The sequence below is a fragment of the Biomphalaria glabrata genome, chromosome 2 (genome assembly GCF_947242115.1).
Source record: "Biomphalaria glabrata chromosome 2, xgBioGlab47.1, whole genome shotgun sequence".
NCBI lineage: Eukaryota > Metazoa > Mollusca > Gastropoda > Planorbidae > Biomphalaria > Biomphalaria glabrata.
The window spans coordinates 54607926-54626952 of NC_074712.1; the positions used below are offsets into that span (position 1 = coordinate 54607926).

The 19027-nt window shown below is 35.6% G+C and overlaps 2 protein-coding genes across 2 annotated transcripts in view; both read right to left on the minus strand.

Annotated features, from left to right (window-relative positions):
* LOC106058466 (organic cation/carnitine transporter 2-like) overlaps positions 1-19027 on the minus strand; it is a 145117-nt gene that overhangs the window by 67964 nt on the left and 58126 nt on the right. The gene's annotated exons all lie outside the window — the stretch shown is intronic.
* LOC129924725 (uncharacterized) overlaps positions 12056-19027 on the minus strand; it is a 28531-nt gene continuing 21559 nt past the window's right edge. Inside the window, exon 2 of the mRNA XM_056021226.1 lies at positions 12056-14937. Coding sequence (XP_055877201.1) covers positions 12056-14937 — 2882 coding nt within the window. The remainder of the gene's footprint in view (positions 14938-19027) is intronic.

Genomic DNA, 19027 nt, shown 5'->3' on the forward strand with positions numbered 1-19027 from the left:
TTTTACATTTATTCTTGTCGTTTGACAGAAGGAAATATACATTTTGAGTGAACTATAGGAAGGCACTTCATGCTCCTAGACAATGACCATGACGCACAAATAGTCATCACCTAGACGGAGAGGGCCCTCCCCGGGTTTGGCAGTAACAGCTGTGGGTTCACCGCATGATTTAAAGTAACCCCAAAAAATAATAAATGAAAGGTTCTTGGAGAAATTTGGGCATAGATGTAATTATCCTCAGAATCTGAAATATGAAATCAATAACAACAACAAAACAAGATTACAAAGAGAGTTTGTGTTGCACAATCTCAGAGGCGGCCCCCGTCGAAGTCGGATCCCTGTCGGATCTGCATATTCGCAAATAATATTCAAGAGATGATTTAATTTTGATGGTCAAAAGTAATAATGTTTCAAAGATTCATTTGCCGTAAATTTAAATTTAAATTAAATAAAAAATAGTAGATTAGTTTTAGTATATTATAACATTGCAATATTGATCAAAACGTTTGGAAATGAAAATCTACACTTTTTTTTTTACATTTTAAGTTTAGAAATTGAAATTCTACATCTTAATCTAGTCAATGTGTCAATGTCTTTATTTACACGAGATATTTAACGAGGGTCCATAGACATTGGTGCACTGAGTTCTTATACAATTTATTTAAAGAGGATCAAAGCCGCATTGTTTTTGCGTTTTGTGTGTCAGTCGGTCTGTCCGTCATCTTGATATAAAAAAAACAACTGAAAGTTATTAAAAATTGATTAACCTTATTTTACGTTTCAAAAAATCACAATAATTTTTAGGTATGAACACAATTGAAAAGTTCATATAATAGATTGTTCCGGATGTTTGTATAAATAGTAAAAGAAAAAGAGAATTTCAGATAAATGTAATACCGTTAATTAATTTTTTTGGATGGTCTCGTATAAAAATTAGATGTACTACAGCCATGTGGAGAGATTTTCATACCTTACTTTGGTGTTTAGATTCTGTTTTTCTTTAAAATTCGGAACATAATATTAACGATAATTAGATTTTTTAATGTTTTAGGTCGAAAGTTAAATGTACTGTAAGAGAGAAGTGAGTTAAAATATTTTTCATAAATATCCGTAACAACATTATTTCGTAAACGAGAAGATTATTTGTTTATTAATTAGAAAAGGGAATTCAAACAATTATTTGGTGTTAGTAGATTTTTAAATAAATTCGGAAATTTCTGGCGACAAAATCCGGAACATTCTTTATCGATTACAAAACTGTTATGTTTCAGCTAGAAAATTAAATGTCTCAAAAGCAATTTTCAGTAATCAATTCTAGTAAATTACTTTTTTTTAAAAGCCCTGAACAACCTATTGTCGATATTTTAAAAATTTGTTTAAAGATGAAAATACGGAACAATTTGATATTGATAACCAAATTACAGTGACACATTGTCAAATAATATAAGTGTAATATTAGTAAATTATGCGATTTCAAACAATGATTAGGCATAATTCATGTTTTATAAAACAATATCCGGAACATTTTTACACTTAATGAAATATAAGTCAGTATAGAGATTTTGATTTAGCATCGATATGTTATTTATATAAAAAACGGAACAACATATTATTGATCATGTGTTTTTTACAACGTTTAAGCATGGAAACTGAATGTAATATAAGTTAGAAGAGCAAACAAACATTAGTTTTGCACAAAAAAAATCCGGAACAATTAATTTTAAATACTTTAAACTATTGATATGTTACGGGAGGAACATTAAAGGGTAAATCAGATTTTCAATAGCTTTTAGAGTTCTAGTTTTTTTAATCTAATCGTGAGGACAGATCGACCAACAGACAAAAGGCACAAAAATAATCTTCTTTTATTCGGATGGGGGCACTAAACAAAAAATAAATAAAATCTGATTTTTAAAAAAAGTTTAAGGAATTGGTTTAGCACCTGATCATGTTGCGACGTTACGCTATTGCACGAAAATCGCTACATAAAAAGTCCATTTTAAAAAAAATGTGCGTGATATTTACATACAAAATGCATTATTAGCCTTTATAAACAAACAGAATTGTTTTCTTTTAATTTTAGCAGCTAGTTGACCAGAAAAAACGTCTTTAACTATTATTTATATTTGTTGTAAACATTTCCTGTACATTTTAAAAATATATTTGACTTAGTGATACTGAAAATACACAAAAATCGTCCATCTTTGTTAGCATATTGTAACATTGCCTCTCTTACATTTACGTAATTGTTTTAGAATTGTATTTTTATGAAAAAATCGCTTGCATAATTAATTTTATAAATTAAACGGTTTGCTTTTAGAAAACCAAAAAGTAGCCGTTGCACCTAAACTTTTCAAGCCGCATTTAATGATGAAATAATATTTTTCATATCTCTTCTAGTTTTCGAGATCTAAGTGTGACAGACGGACAGACGGACAGACAGACAGACGGACAGACGGACATTTTGCACAAACCTAATAGCGGCTTTTTCCCCTTACGGGGGCCGCTAAAAATCATGAAAATATATTGGGGCCTTACTTAATCAGATTGGTGCATCAATAAGAAGATTCTTTGGGGCCTTAGTCAAACAGATTAGCGCATCAACACGAAGAGCGAACTGGTTGAAACGTGCGCTCACAATCACTTAGCCTTCCTTGAGGTCCAGCATTGTCCAGCATTTTCCATCATTGCCCATCATTGTCCAGCATTATCCATCATTGTCCATCATTGTCCATCATTGTCCATCATTATACATCATTGTCCATCATTGTCCATCATTATCCATCATTGTCCAGCATTGTCCAGCATTGTCCAGCGGTCTTTTTGTTTCGTATTTCGTCTCTTCATTACAGCACCAAATCTCCATAGCAATGGGGAACGCTCAAGTTTCCTTATGAGTTTCCGATCTTTTAATTTAAAAAAACAAATTTCTTCTTTTCAATGTTATTAAGAAGTATGCTCTCTCCCCTCCTTCTTTCTCTCCCATTGCCTCCTCCCTCTCCAGCTGCCCCCTCTCTCCCTTTCCATTTTGTTTCTTTGAAAGAGGAGATAGTCAAAAGATCCTCCAGGATGCTCTGCTACAATCAATTTGAAAGTAATGTAACAATGTTATGCGCGTTAGGTGGCACTGATGTCTCTGCCCTTTGACATGACTGGAATACTCTCTATACCTCAGGTCACGTCCGCTGCTCTCTGCCTGGCGACAGGCTTGTAATTACTTAATTATAGAAAATAAAATAATCTTTCTGAACATTTTTCTCTTTAAGTCTCTCTCTTTCTGTCTCTCTTTCGTTCTTTCTCACACACACACTCTCTCTCTCTAGCTTTCTCTCTCTTTCTTTTGTTCTCTCTCTCTTTCTCTCTATTAATTTCTTTCTGTTGCTCTGTCTATGTCTCACTCTCTTCAACTTTGCTTCTCTCTCTCTCTCTCCGTTGTTTTTCTCTCTCTCTCTCTGCTGGTCTCTCTTTCTATCTCTCTTTAGCTTTCTCTTATGTTCTCTGTCTTTCTTTTTCTATCTCTTCTATTTTTTTCATTTCTCTCTCCATTCTATTCTCTCTTTCTCTCTCTCTCTTTCTTTCACTTTCACGCTTTCTTGCATTAGTTTTTGCTCTTCTTTATGCTTTTTTCACTCTGTCCTTTCCTCCTTTCATACTCTGTGTCTCTGTCTCTCTTTTTGCTCCTCTCTTTGTCTTTTTCTCTGTCCCTCTCTGTCTCCCTCTCTCTGTCTCTATGTCTCTCTCTCTGTCATTCTGTTGCGTGCTCAATCTCTTTAGCTCTTTCGTTCTACTTTCTCTCTCCCCCAGTTTCTTTTGTTATACTTCTCATGTTCTCTCCGTCTCTCTCTCTCTCTCTCTCTGTCTCTCTTATCACTTGCTTCTCTCCGAATTACAAAACGCGACCATCTCGTGTTAGACTGTCATTAAGATTTTGCAGAGGTCCTGGTGTGGAACAGGCCCCTCTCGTCTATGCGGCGAACACTAAGAGACCCCCCCCCCCTTATTCCACCTAGCTTCCAATTTCCGATTCTAAATGATCTAACTGCGATTAAATGTCAGTCATTTTTTAAAAATATGAAAACGAAAAGATATGTGGACTAAAGAGAAACTGCTCAACTTTGAAGCTGACATTAGCTAGCCTGATTTAAAGTTGTCATCTTGGTCATTAACTTTGTTGTGTTAGTGGCATGTATTGGTTAAAATACAATTCAGATTAGTTTGTAAGGATTCAACGCGCAATATCCTGCTGAATACAAAGATGTATTACTTTGGCAAAATGTTGGATATAAAGGTAATACACAGCTATCATTTCACTCATTATATTGAGGAATATGAAGGCAATACCATGGTATTACTTCAGCATAGTGCTAAAGATAAAGATAATCCCATGGTATAATTTCAGCTGAATACTAAATATAAAGGTAATACCCTGGTTTAACTTCTGCATCGTGTTAAATATAAAGGTAATACCCTGGTATCACGCAGCATATTGATGAGTGTAAAAGTACTACACTTTGTATTTCAACTTCAGTAACCATTAACATTCGGTTACTTTGATTCGGTAGTCTAGTTATCCTTAGTTCATTGGGTGCCGACATTTTGTTTTCTTATTAAATAAAATCACAAATGTCTGTGTTTTGGACCGAACTATTTAATAAAATATGTTCAGACCTCATCGAACCTCTTGCTCACCTCCCCCCCCCCCAGAGTGACCTGGTACTGGACAATCCCTAACTTCGTTTGTTGGTCTTGGACATTTTTTTTCATTTCATTCTAATCAGACGAGTATTTTTTTGTTTTTGCTTTTGTTTTTGAGCTATGAATGAAAACCCAGACAGGAAGTGACCTTTGTCACCTTGTGATCCATTCTCAGCAGCGCGGCTTCTGGGTGGTGCATAAGACCATGAAGAGAAATAAATCAGCACAATGTCGGAATTTGTAGAAAACGTCTTACCCCAAAAAATATATGTGTGTGTGTGAGTGAGAGAGAGAGGGAGAGAGAGAGGGAGAGAGAGAGACAGACGGAGAGACAGAGACTCTATCAAACTCTCTCGGGGCGAAGAATGCGAGACTACTAAGAAGCTTTACTTTAGAACTCTGTTTACAGATATTTTTTTTTTCTTTTACTAAATCTTTCTCTCTTTCCCCCTTGTATTTTCTCTTTCTCTCTCTTTGTTAATTCTTTCTCTTTTTTTCTATCTCGCTTTCTTTATTCTTTCCTTTTCTTCTCATCATTAATTTATTTGTCCTTTTGTCTTGATTTCTCTCTTTCTCTCTCTCTGTCTCTCTTTCTTTCGTGCATTTACTATCTTTATTTTTTTTTTCTTTCTTTCTATCTCTGCTTGATTTCATAACACTTGGCTCTCTTTCTCTCTCTCTCACCTATTTACACATCCTATAATTGGACCTAACTTACAGATCAAAGTTTAAAATTCATCAACTCCTATGTCAGGGGGAGGTATGTCGAGAATGAATGTGTTACTTTGATATTTTGGTGTGATAGTGATATCCCCTTGTTTATGTACTCCCAGGTTATGAATGTGAACAGTTTTGCACGTGTTATGAACTGAATGATTTAGTCGTCGTTGAATGTATTAATTGAGTATTAATTGTTCTTATTTGTGTAGCAAGCATTAAATAATTGTAATCGAGCAATCCAGCAACCCCCTAGCGAGCCAAAGGAACAAAGTCAGGTCCCAAGTATATAAATGAACCCTGATATCCTACTCTTGCACAAAAACGAATCAATATTCTTTTGTTCCCCTCTCTCCCTCTACAATAGCATAGACAGACGACAGAAAGAAAAAAAGAAAGAAAGAAAAGAAACAAAGAAAGAAAGAAAGAAAGAAGAAAAAAAGAAAGAAAAAAAAAAGAAAAAAAAGAAAGAAAAGAAAGAAAAGAAAGAAAGAAAGAAAAGAAACAAAGAAAGCAAGAAGAAAAAAAAGAAAGAAAAAAAAAGAAAAAAAGAAAGAAAGAAAAGAAACAAAAAAAAGAAAGAAAGAAAAGAAAGAAAGAAACAAAGAAAGAAAGAAGAAAGAAAAGAAACAAAGAAAGAAGAAAGAAAGAAAGAAGAAAGAAAGAAACAAAGAAAGAAAGAAGAAAGAAAAGAAACAAAGAAAGAAGAAACAAAAGAAAGAAAGAAAGAAAGAAGAAAGAAAAAAACAAAGAAAGAATAAAGAAAAGAAAGAAAGAAAGAAGAAAGAAAGAAACAAAGAAAGAAAGAAGAAAGAAAAGAAACAAAGAAAGAAAGAAAAGAAAGAAAGAAGAAAGAAAAGAAACAAAGAAAGAAAGAAAAGAAAGAAAGAAGAAAGAAAAGAAACAAAGAAAGAAAGAAGAAAGAAAAGAAACAAAGAAAGAAAGAAACAAAAGAAAGAAAGAAACAAAAGAAAGAAAGAAAGAAACAAAAGAAAGAAAGAAAGAAAGTGAGGATAGAAAGTTTAGAATGACAGAAAAAAACGAAACTCTCTCAACGTGATATGCTAACATAAAAAAAAGTTGAAAGACTTCAGCACTGGCACACCCCCCTCCCCCCCCCCCAGTACCAAGCTCCTGAAACACTTCTGAGAGAAAAAAAAAAGGTTTGCGTGCTAGTTTCCAATGATGTCCTTCTGACAGATTTGGGTGGACGACGAATCAGTCTCTGGAAATGATCGCTGTCAGATCCCAATAAAAATAAGGTCAAGAAAAGATTGAAGTTTATGATAGTCATGGAAGATTGCATGCTTCTGTAAGAAAACTCTTGGAGTTACCAGATCTCGATAACCTGTCTCCTAGAATTACGCCATGCTGTAAATAAGATAAGAGTTATTGTCTTTTTTAAAAGTATTTTTTATTCTTTCTTCGTTATATTATTAAATGATGTTTGTTCACTTCTATGCCTTATAGCTTTGTTTTGCTGTTTAATGCGGTGTTTTTTTATTTTTATTATTTAGGAGACCTCAGCTTTTTAGTTTTTTGGCGTCACTTGTCGAGCTATTTACATCCTAGGAATCCTTTGGGCTTTTGCTTCTTTTATGGGCTCTGCCTTTTTACTGGGCTTTTTTGTTTTGTTCATGGCGGTATATTTTTTTAAATGGTTTATTCAGATTATACTTTCATTTACACCAGTGGTTCCCAAACTTTTTTGTCTCGTAGACCCCTTGCCATGTTTTCTGGCATTCGGTAGACCCCCTGCTTAACTTGCAAATTCATCAACATTTTATTTAAACTAATTTCTATCAGTAGTGAGTTGAAAAGGGGAAAAGTGATTGAAAGCTACATATTAAGATATAGAGATCTATCTTTTTTATTGACAAAATTCAAATTTAAGCCAATAAAATAACAATATTTATTGATGGAATCTCCAAACACACTATACATTTTTTTTTAGGTTTATCATTCGTTTGCTTTGGATATTATGTTTCAGATAGGAATTTGTTGCTTTATGAAGTAGTGCTTCAAACATTAAATATAAATTAATTAATAATTAGCCTTAATTATCATTGTTAAAGTTTTTGCAAAGAACAGTTTCTCGTGTATTTCTTGATCTTTCACGTCCGGCACAAATATTGAGTCCGCGAAGATTTTCTCACTAACAAGAGAAGGGGCAAAGGCGAGTAACTGTCGCCTAAGCCAGGAAGCTTCAAACATGAAGGGCTCATTAGCTTTGGCTGGCTACCCCCCTAGCAGAAGTAAAACTGAATTCAAAACTCATCTGCCTTAGAAATATACTCAAACATGGGAAAGGTTAGGTGTGTCAACCCTGAGGAAAAATAAGGAGCCGGCGACCTTAATGCAGTTTGCACTACACATCACTACATCCTGTCAGAGCCTGTGACGCCGCTGATCCCAAACTGTTTATGTCGTTTGCAAAGAATTACATAAGAAGCTTTTAATTTTATAACTCATGCCACCGAAGTGACCTTGAACTGTATTGTTGCTTAAAGAAATTCTTTTCATAATGATGTAGGTTTGTGCAAAACAGTTTTTAAAACTACAACGGCTGGTAAAAATCAATCTATGGTGTTATCCGTATTTTGCTTAAAAAAAAAAAGTAAAGTTTCCCTTTCAGACCTTGTGATGATGTTAAGGTCATCTGTTTTTTTTGTTGTTTTTTTGTGGCCAACGGTTAACTAGCTGGGTGTCATGCGGGCAGCACAACGACCAAATGCCTTGACTTTTCCTAACTTAAGTCAGGTTCCCATTAGAGTTGGGTGGACTCGGGAGCCCTTAAAATCCTGAAATTCAAAATTCAATAACCCAGAAAACCAGGTTGGGAAGCCAAGCGCTTAACCACTACCACCGCGCTCCCTATTTTGTTATAAGTAAAAAGATATTGTAAGACGTCCACAAACCATCATCTTCTCTTTATGATGTTGAAGAGACATTTTGAACTTTATCGTTGAATGTTCGAAAGTGTTTAAAATCTTTATCTTTTTATCAGTGTGACACTTGTCTCAGATGATCCTCCAGCGCAATTAGTTTCATATATTCATAAAAAAGGCAATTGGCTTGTTTGACAAAGAAGGAATGAACAATTTTGACTAATCAACGCTATACAGTTTACATTGTTTTTGCTAAACATTACTTACATGTAGACAAAATTAAGTTATTTAAATAAATATTGAAATTAAATACAACAATTTATCGTTTGAATAGCAGGATAGATATTTTAAGAATTAACTTAGGTACAAATTATATCTTAGTGTGAAGAACTACATTAATGGGATTTAAAAATTAAAGTCACGACCTGCTTAGATGAAATCTACTATCGTAGACCCCCGTGTACATCTCATAGACCCCCAATTTGTTTTTTCACTTTCGTAGACCCCTTGGAGGTCTTCATAGACCCCTGGGGGTCTATATAGACCACTTTGGGAATCACTGATTTACACTAACACACAAGACAAACAGGTTAACGCATCCACGACCAGACCATACAGGCCAAATACTGTTGAGCAGTCAAGGTTGTTGAGAAGTTTTATATAGTTCATGTTCAAATACACTGTCATTGTAATATACCCGATGGAGTTTATCAATTAAAAAGTTAAAAAGTCATAGTTGCGGATTTTGGGAGCTTGGCAGTATAATTTAAATGTTGCATAAAAAGTAATGAGGTATCAAAGAAAGCGATAGGGGTACTTTTAAAGCTTAAATTTTAAAGATTTGAAATGGGTTGCTAAATGTTTCCATGTCTTAATAAGTGATTTGTATCCGACACATTGCCATTGATGATTGGTCCTGATATAAGCAAACGTTTGAGGCCATCTGTTTTATACAACAACAAAAATGTACCAAGTTTAAAAATCAATGACTACGGTAGCATGTAACCGAATCAGAATAGAAAAATGTAACATTAACAATCTGTAATAAATAAATAGGTCTTAATACGGGTGCTGCTAACGCATTGCTAATTTACAAATAGATGGTAGGGCAAATTAGAAACAGTTCGACTTGAAAGATTGAATAACTTTGACTTCAATTTTTATATGGCATTCGATTATTGTAGAAAAAACAACTCCATTTCAAGTTAACAATTTCACATACAAAATACCTCGTTACAAACGTGTAAATACGCACCAGGATCACAATGGTGATTAGTCAACATGGTGACCCTCTGACCGCTGTCCAAAAGGAGAGTTAACAACTATACAAGCATATGACACGATCCTTAGGGCTCGCGAAGAGTTTTCTGTAAAGAACAGTACCAGGTGAAAGAGGGAGTGACACACACAGGAACTAATGGGCTTGTTTGTTTTTAGGTCATTATCCCCTCAACGGTCAAACACACTCAGGGACAGGGGAAGGTAAAGATTAACAATTAAAGTTAAAAAAATCACTAAAGCTTGCAACAGATCGCAAATCAGTCTGTAATGTTTGATTTCGATTAAGTCTATATCTCTGAATCAATAGCCTCATTGATGCAACTCGATCAAATACAAACTTTAAAAAAACAACAGCATCCGGAGAACATAATAACATGATTTGCATGCAAGCACTTCAAATATTAAGAAACGTGTAATCTTGGCATTCAGTATGAAATCGTTCATCAAAGCTTGTTAATCTGGTCATTGATTTGAAGCTGAATTCTTTCATAGTGTACTGAGTCCAACTCTGTTCTAGCTTAAGTTCAACCATTTCTCTCTCCTGATGTGGACTATTTCTTCTTATCTTATATAATACAGACGATACTTCAAAAAAGAAGATGATCACGTCCTACGACGTATATATATGTCATCTTCATTGGGCAAGAAAGTCTCAAGAGGTAGAACTTTTTCAAAACGAGTCAAACTGGAAAAAGTATTACTCTGTTTCAGTAAACACTTTTTTCTTTATATATTTATATATATATATATATACCTCACTAGCTCAGATCTGAGGATCGCACTGGTAGAGGCGGTATAGTGACAATATCTTTACTAGATTCACTGGGGCACTACGACCTGGAGCACTGCAGATCAATGCTAAACAGTAAAGAACATATGACGACAGTACTAAATAAAGTAAACACTTGAAATACTGCATTCCTCATTCATCTTTCGACTCGAAGACAAGCTGCAGTATTATTATTAAATAAAGTAGAATAAAAAACTATCTACTGCAAGAAAGAACATTATCAATAAATATGAAAATAGTATGACAGCAAAAGCAACCGTTCTCTTTCACTCAAAGAAAACCATTCTCTTTTAATTCAAGAAACCCGTTCTCTTTCACTCCAAGAAACCCGCTCTCTTTCACTCCAAGAAACCTGTTCTCTTTCACTCCAAGAAACATGTTCTCTTTCACTCCAAGAAACCCGTTCTTTTTTACTCCAAGAAACCTGTTCTTTTTCCCTCCAAGAAACCCTTCTCTTTCACTCCAAGAAACCCGCTCTCTTTCACTCCAAGAAACATGTTCTTTTTCACTCCAAGAAACATGTTCTCTTTCACTCCAAGAAAGATGTTCTCTTTCACTCCAAGAAACATGTTCTCTTTCACTTCAAGAAACATGTTCTCTTTCACTCCAAGAAACCCGTTCTTTTTTACTCAAAGAAACCTGTTCTTTTTCACTCCAAGAAACCCGTTCTCTTTCACTCCAAGAAACCCGCTCTCTTTCACTCCAAGAAACATGTTCTTTTTCACTCCAAGAAACCCGTTCTTTTTTACTCCAAGAAACCTGTTCTTTTTCACTCCAAGAAACCCGTTCTTTTTTACTCCAAGAAACCTGTTCTTTTTCACTCCAAGAAACCCGTTCTTTATTACTCCAAGAAACCTGTTCTCTTTTAATCCAAGAAACCTGTTCTCTTTCACTCCAAGAAACCCGCTCTCTTTCACTCCAAGAAACATGTTCTCTTTCACTCCAAGAAACCTGTTCTCTTTTACTCCAAGAAACCCGTTCTTTTTTACTCCAAGAAACCTGTTCTTTTTCACTCCAAGAAACCTGTTCTCTTTCACTCCAAGAAACCCGCTCTCTTTCACTCCAAGAAACATGTTCTCTTTCACTCCAAAAAACCTGTTCTCTTTTAATCCAAGAAACCTGTTCTCTTTCACTCCAAGAAACCTGTTCTTTTTTAATTCAAGAAACATGTTCTCTTTCACTCCAAGAAACCTGTTCTTTTTTAATTCAAGAAACCTGTTCTCTTTAACTCCAAGACACCTGTTCTCTTTCACTCCAAGAAACCTGTTCTCTTTCACTCCAAGAAACCTGTTCTCTTTCACTCCAAGAAACCCGCTCTCTTTCAGTCCAAGAAACATGTTCTTTTTCACTCCAAGAAACATGTTCTCTTTCACTCCAAGAAACCCGCTCTCTTTCACTCCAAGAAACCTGTTCTCTTTCACTCCAAGAAACATGTTCTCTTTCACTCCAAGAAACCCGTTCTTTTTTACTCCAAGAAACCTGTTCTTTTTCCCTCCAAGAAACCCTTCTCTTTCACTCCAAGAAACCCGCTCTCTTTCACTCCAAGAAACATGTTCTTTTTCACTCCAAGAAACATGTTCTCTTTCACTCCAAGAAAGATGTTCTCTTTCACTCCAAGAAACATGTTCTCTTTCACTTCAAGAAACATGTTCTCTTTCACTCCAAGAAACCCGTTCTTTTTTACTCAAAGAAACCTGTTCTTTTTCACTCCAAGAAACCCGTTCTCTTTCACTCCAAGAAACCCGCTCTCTTTCACTCCAAGAAACATGTTCTTTTTCACTCCAAGAAACCCGTTCTTTTTTACTCCAAGAAACCTGTTCTTTTTCACTCCAAGAAACCCGTTCTTTTTTACTCCAAGAAACCTGTTCTTTTTCACTCCAAGAAACCCGTTCTTTATTACTCCAAGAAACCTGTTCTCTTTTAATCCAAGAAACCTGTTCTCTTTCACTCCAAGAAACCCGCTCTCTTTCACTCCAAGAAACATGTTCTCTTTCACTCCAAGAAACCTGTTCTCTTTTACTCCAAGAAACCCGTTCTTTTTTACTCCAAGAAACCTGTTCTTTTTCACTCCAAGAAACCTGTTCTCTTTCACTCCAAGAAACCCGCTCTCTTTCACTCCAAGAAACATGTTCTCTTTCACTCCAAAAAACCTGTTCTCTTTTAATCCAAGAAACCTGTTCTCTTTCACTCCAAGAAACCTGTTCTTTTTTAATTCAAGAAACATGTTCTCTTTCACTCCAAGAAACCTGTTCTTTTTTAATTCAAGAAACCTGTTCTCTTTAACTCCAAGACACCTGTTCTCTTTCACTCCAAGAAACCTGTTCTCTTTCACTCCAAGAAACCTGTTCTCTTTCACTCCAAGAAACCCGCTCTCTTTCAGTCCAAGAAACATGTTCTTTTTCACTCCAAGAAACATGTTCTCTTTCACTCCAAGAAACATGTTCTCTTTCACTCCAAGAAACATGTTCTCTTTCACTCCAAGAAACATGTTCTCTTTCACTCCAAGAAACATGTTCTCTTTCACTCCAAGAAACCCGTTCTTTTTTACTCCAAGAAACCTGTTCTTTTTCCCTCCAAGAAACCCGTTCTCTTTCACTCCAAGAAACCTGTTCTCTTTCACTCCAAGAAACTTGTTCTCTTTCACTCCAAGAAACCTGTTCTTTTTTAATTCAAGAAACATGTTCTCTTTTAATCCAAGAAACCTGTTCTCTTTTAATCCAAGAAACCTGTTCTCTTTCACTCCAAGAAACCTGTTCTCTTTCACTCCAAGAAACCTGTTCTCTTTCACTCCAAGAAACCTGTTCTCTTTCACTCCAAGAAACCCGCTCTCTTTCACTCCAAGAAACATGTTCTTTTTCACTCCAAGAAACCCGTTCTTTTTTACTCCAAGAAACCTGTTCTTTTTCACTCCAAGAAACCCGTTCTCTTTCACTCCAAGAAACCCGCTCTCTTTCACTCCAAGAAACATGTTCTCTTTCATTCCAAGAAACATGTTCTCTTTCACTCCAAGAAACCCGTTCTTTTTTACTCCAAGAAACCTGTTCTTTTTCACTCCAAGAAACCCGTTCTTTTTTACTCCAAGAAACCTGTTCTCTTTTAATCCAAGAAACCTGTTCTCTTTCACTCCAAGAAACCTGTTCTCTTTTAATCCAAGAAACCTGTTCTCTTTCACTCCAAGAAACCCGCTCTCTTTCACTCCAAGAAACATGTTCTCTTTCACTCCAAGAAACCTGTTCTCTTTTACTCCAAGAAACCCGTTCTTTTTTACTCCAAGAAACCTGTTCTTTTTCACTCCAAGAAACCTGTTCTCTTTCACTCCAAGAAACCCGCTCTCTTTCACTCCAAGAAACATGTTCTCTTTCACTCCAAAAAACCTGTTCTCTTTTAATCCAAGAAACCTGTTCTCTTTCACTCCAAGAAACCTGTTCTTTTTTAATTCAAGAAACATGTTCTCTTTCACTCCAAGAAACCTGTTCTTTTTTAATTCAAGAAACCTGTTCTCTTTAACTCCAAGACACCTGTTCTCTTTCACTCCAAGAAACCTGTTCTCTTTCACTCCAAGAAACCTGTTCTCTTTCACTCCAAGAAACCCGCTCTCTTTCAGTCCAAGAAACATGTTCTTTTTCACTCCAAGAAACATGTTCTCTTTCACTCCAAGAAACATGTTCTCTTTCACTCCAAGAAACATGTTCTCTTTCACTCCAAGAAACATGTTCTCTTTCACTCCAAGAAACATGTTCTCTTTCACTCCAAGAAACCCGTTCTTTTTTACTCCAAGAAACCTGTTCTTTTTCCCTCCAAGAAACCCGTTCTCTTTCACTCCAAGAAACCTGTTCTCTTTCACTCCAAGAAACCTGTTCTCTTTCACTCCAAGAAACCTGTTCTTTTTTAATTCAAGAAACATGTTCTCTTTTAATCCAAGAAACCTGTTCTCTTTTAATCCAAGAAACCTGTTCTCTTTCACTCCAAGAAACCTGTTCTCTTTCACTCCAAGAAACCTGTTCTCTTTCACTCCAAGAAACCTGTTCTCTTTCACTCCAAGAAACCCGCTCTCTTTCACTCCAAGAAACATGTTCTTTTTCACTCCAAGAAACCCGTTCTTTTTTACTCCAAGAAACCTGTTCTTTTTCACTCCAAGAAACCCGTTCTCTTTCACTCCAAGAAACCCGCTCTCTTTCACTCCAAGAAACATGTTCTCTTTCATTCCAAGAAACATGTTCTCTTTCACTCCAAGAAACCCGTTCTTTTTTACTCCAAGAAACCTGTTCTTTTTCACTCCAAGAAACCCGTTCTTTTTTACTCCAAGAAACCTGTTCTCTTTTAATCCAAGAAACCTGTTCTCTTTCACTCCAAGAAATTCGCTCTCTTTCACTCCAAGAAACCTGTTCTCTTTCACTCCAAGAAACCTGTTCTTTTTTAATTCAAGAAACATGTTCTCTTTTAATCCAAGAAACCTGTTCTCTTTTAATCCAAGAAACCTGTTCTTTTTCAATCCAAGAAACCTGTTCTTTTTCACTCCAAGAAACCTGTTCTTTTTCACTCCAAGAAACCCGTTCTTTTTCACTCCTAGAAAAACAACAAAAACGTATCAGTCACACAACTCAGAGCTTGCCATAAAGAAAATGCAAACATCCAGTTTACATAACATGCCTACTGTTTATCATTCATACCTTTTTAATATTTAAACAAAGGAACATAACTCTTTCATACATAAATAACAAAAGCAATACATTCAGTCTCACTATGCATGCTAGAATTCACAGTATGAACTATTAGAGTATTTATTTCTCTCAACAAAAAATACAATGTTTTCGGTGAGCTGCTTCGATGTAAAAACACTATTTGTTGCTTTTTTTTTTCAGACGAAATGAAGCACCTGGTGTATGCCCTTTTTTAACCTCTATAACATGATAATAAGCATTTTTAATAGGTAAATATGATATATTCACATGTCTAGATACAAATAAACACCGATTGTAAAAGTATGGTCAGTCCGGAACGAGAAAAAAGGCTATTCCAAGGACAAAGTAACGAAAGTGGCTAAAATATATATTTTTTAGACATTAGCTGACAGGAGAAATATACCAGGAGATGAACCATAATCGTTCAACAACTGAAAGAGCCAATGAAGTGACAGAAATAAGGTTTTCAAAGCCAGTCAGCGAGTCAGTGTGTCTTCCTATTGAAATCTATACAAAACATGACAAAGAAGCTCACCAAGAGGATATTTGATGAAACAATTTAAACTAGTATTACTACACTAGTACACTAGGTCACTCCTATCAATAAACAAGGAAACAAAAACTAACATTTAACAGTATCATGTAGAACAAATACTTTTTGAGGAGATTAAGTCTATACTACTTAGAATAACTCCTGGGGGATAGCTCATTAACTGTCTAATGCCCACTTGGCACACGGCTACCTCTGCAAAGAAAGAGTTTGGTATTAAATTATTTTAAACCCAAACTCTTAGGTGTCCCCTCTGGGTCCGATGTTTTATTTTTATTTCTTAGCACCACGAAAGCAAGTTTAAATAGGATTACAACACCGTGTTAGTTTTTCTTTCCTTGGTAATTGATAGGAGTGACCTAGTATAGTAATACTAGTGAATATAAGGAATTTAACATACCTCTGAATAAAACAAAATGCCGTAGAAAAGTGGATGTGTGTTTATAAAAACTAGGTCATGCAACAATCATTTACCACAATCTTATATTCCCTCAAACAAAATGTGCATACAAACTATTACGTCTTCAATTATATACACCCCATACACGAAGTACCAATCATCATAATGTCCCAATGTGATTTCTACATGTTGACTAACGAGATTGAAACACATTTTCAACACCTATAACCTTTCATCGTTGACTAACCAAAAGACATAAAAGAAACATCATAATTAATTAGCGCTTAAACATAACTGACCAAACCTAAAAAGAAAACGAAAAAAGTAAGCATATATTGTATAAAGTATGCACTTTTATTTTGGAGTTCAACTTCCAGGTTTTCAAGATTAAATGGATCAGACATTTCAACTTCACTCTAATTTAATATTACGTCACATAGTGAGGTCACGATGTACTTTAGTTCTTTATAAACCAATCTGATGAACTATGATTGAGAAGACTTCATCTCTTTACAAATGCCCAGAACCTGGGTCACTTTGAACCTTCAGGATTATATAGCGATGTGCTGACTGATAGCACATATTGATTGAAAAAAAAAAAGGGGGGGGGAGTCCAAATTCTAGACGGATTTACATCTACCCTAAACAGTGTTAGAGAAATTGAAAACTCTGGCCGAAGCCCAAAAAGAAGCCACCAAGAGTTGATAAGGAAACCCAACCAAAAAAAAAATGTAATGAGCTTCATTTATTTTCTCTTTTGTGCTCACCCTTCTCTTTCTCCCTATCTGATGAACATTAAAACATTTTGTTCATTATTCAAATGAACTAGAAAAAACAAAACACCAAAATCTCTCTAAGCTCTAGTGCACTGAGTTGTGAGGCAATTATTTCCATACCAGAACTGGGCACATATTCGCTTGTTAAGTTTTTTTTTTCCACAGAAAGTTTGGATGTTTCGTTGTCTGTGTGAGCGTGTGTAGGCCAGAACTTCACTTTGTGGATGTGTTTAGATCAGGTCTTGAGTGTGTGTAGACCAGAAACTCACTTTGTGGATGTGTTTAGATCTGGTCTTGAGTGTGTGTAGGCCAGAACTTCACTTTGTGGATGTGTATAGATCAGGTCTTGAGTGTGTGTAGGCCAGAACTTCACTTTGTGGATGTGTATAGATCAGGACTTGAGTGTGTGTACTGGTCAGTTCGTGTGATACGTCACAGCTAATTTATTAGCTACAGTGAATAGCCTCACTCTCAGAATTATTGGTTGTGGAAATTGAAACTAAGGAAAGCGTGGAATAACCCAGAACCTACTTTATGGATTGTTTTTTCGTAATGGTAGGTATTTTAGAATGGGTGTGTGAATGAGGGGTGATAGTGTTTAGGTTGCCTAAATTCATTCAAGATGGGTTGTGGTTAGTTTCTTGATGGAAGTGGAATGTTAAAATCTAAATACATTAAACGATCAATTAGACGAACTGTATACTCTTGATGTTTCATTCCCAGGGAGGCCAATACAAGCGCTACAAAGAGACTCTCAAGAGCTCCTTCAAGGAATGCGATATCGACATTCACGGCTGGGAAGCACTAGCTCTCGATCGCTCCTCGTGGCGTGAAGCTGTGAGTCTCAGAGTCTCAAGATTTGAAGCAAAAAGAGTGGACAGGGCGAAAGAGCACCGAACCAAAAAAAAGCTGAGAGAAGAAGCAGGCCTATCTGCAACTGACCTAACCCACCCATGCCAAGTATGCGGCCGGTCTTTTAAAGTTAGGATTGGACTTCACAGTCATCTTCGAGTCCATGGGAAATGAGAAATGTGCTCATCTTCGACCACGAAAGAGGAGCTACATATATACTCTAGAAGTTTCACTAACGAGACCTACTCTTGATTCTATATCAGTAATAGTATATGAGATACACGAAGTACGACCCATTGACTTACAGCTCTAAAACATTATTTAATGACTATGCTAACTATTAAAGGATTACACAACTTGATGTATGATTGAATATTGATCATCGATCTACGTACTATTTAAGTTGTGACCTTTTTGTCCTTCATCTGTATTGCTTTCATTCCTTAGCAATGTTTGTAGGGCAGACTCGGGAGTTACTTTATCTCGGTTGTCTTTCTTTCTTCCGTACTCCACTTTGTACTTTTGGCTTCTGAGCAAACTAATCTACCGCTGAGTTATTTCCCTTGTTTCAATCATCGTGATTGTTTCTCTTGATTCGTCCTTGAGCCCTATCCAATTTCTCATTGCTGCTGTCGGTCTATCTACAACTAGTCGACATGAAACCTTTTCTCGGTCACTCCTAAGATAATGTACTGACTAGCGTTGGTCAGCGTCTGTACCCTTTCCAAGCTATTTTAGTTTTGGTGAAGTCTTGCCTTCTAGCCGTTTGGATGTGATTGTCTTCAAAGTCTGTGTGAACTTTGGATGTATGTGTTTTGGCTTCAACAGTGTAGATAGTTTGTAAGACTTTTACGTTTCAATTGAGTAATTTGGAACAGGATCGAGATTTAACACTGTGTCAGTGCCAAATAAGTCTAATCACAACCAGATGTGGATCGCAATGTCTGAAAGGGAAAATTTACTTTACAACTAGACGTGTTGGGGCCATGGACCAATACAAATAAATATCACTGGTAGGTTTTGAAGTTACTTTGTGAAAGACAAGCAATTGTTGATACTAACAGATAGGGATCAATTTCTAAAAAAAACTTTTAATTGTTAATACTAATAGATAAGAATCGATTTCTGAAAAGTAATATCAGTTGATACTAATTGATAAAAATCGATATCCTTTTTCAATCAAATCTAATTATTGCTTGATTAACTAAACTTATATTTTAGTGAAGAACTGAAATTCAGACTAAAAAATATTATTATTATATATCATAGGGTGATTTTCATATTAGGGAGCGCATCCATAATTAACGAAATGTTTGGTGAGTGTGGTGTATAAGATACGGAAGTATTGATAGGTGAAGTATTTTTACATAGTATGTATTGTCACTACCTCAAAGTT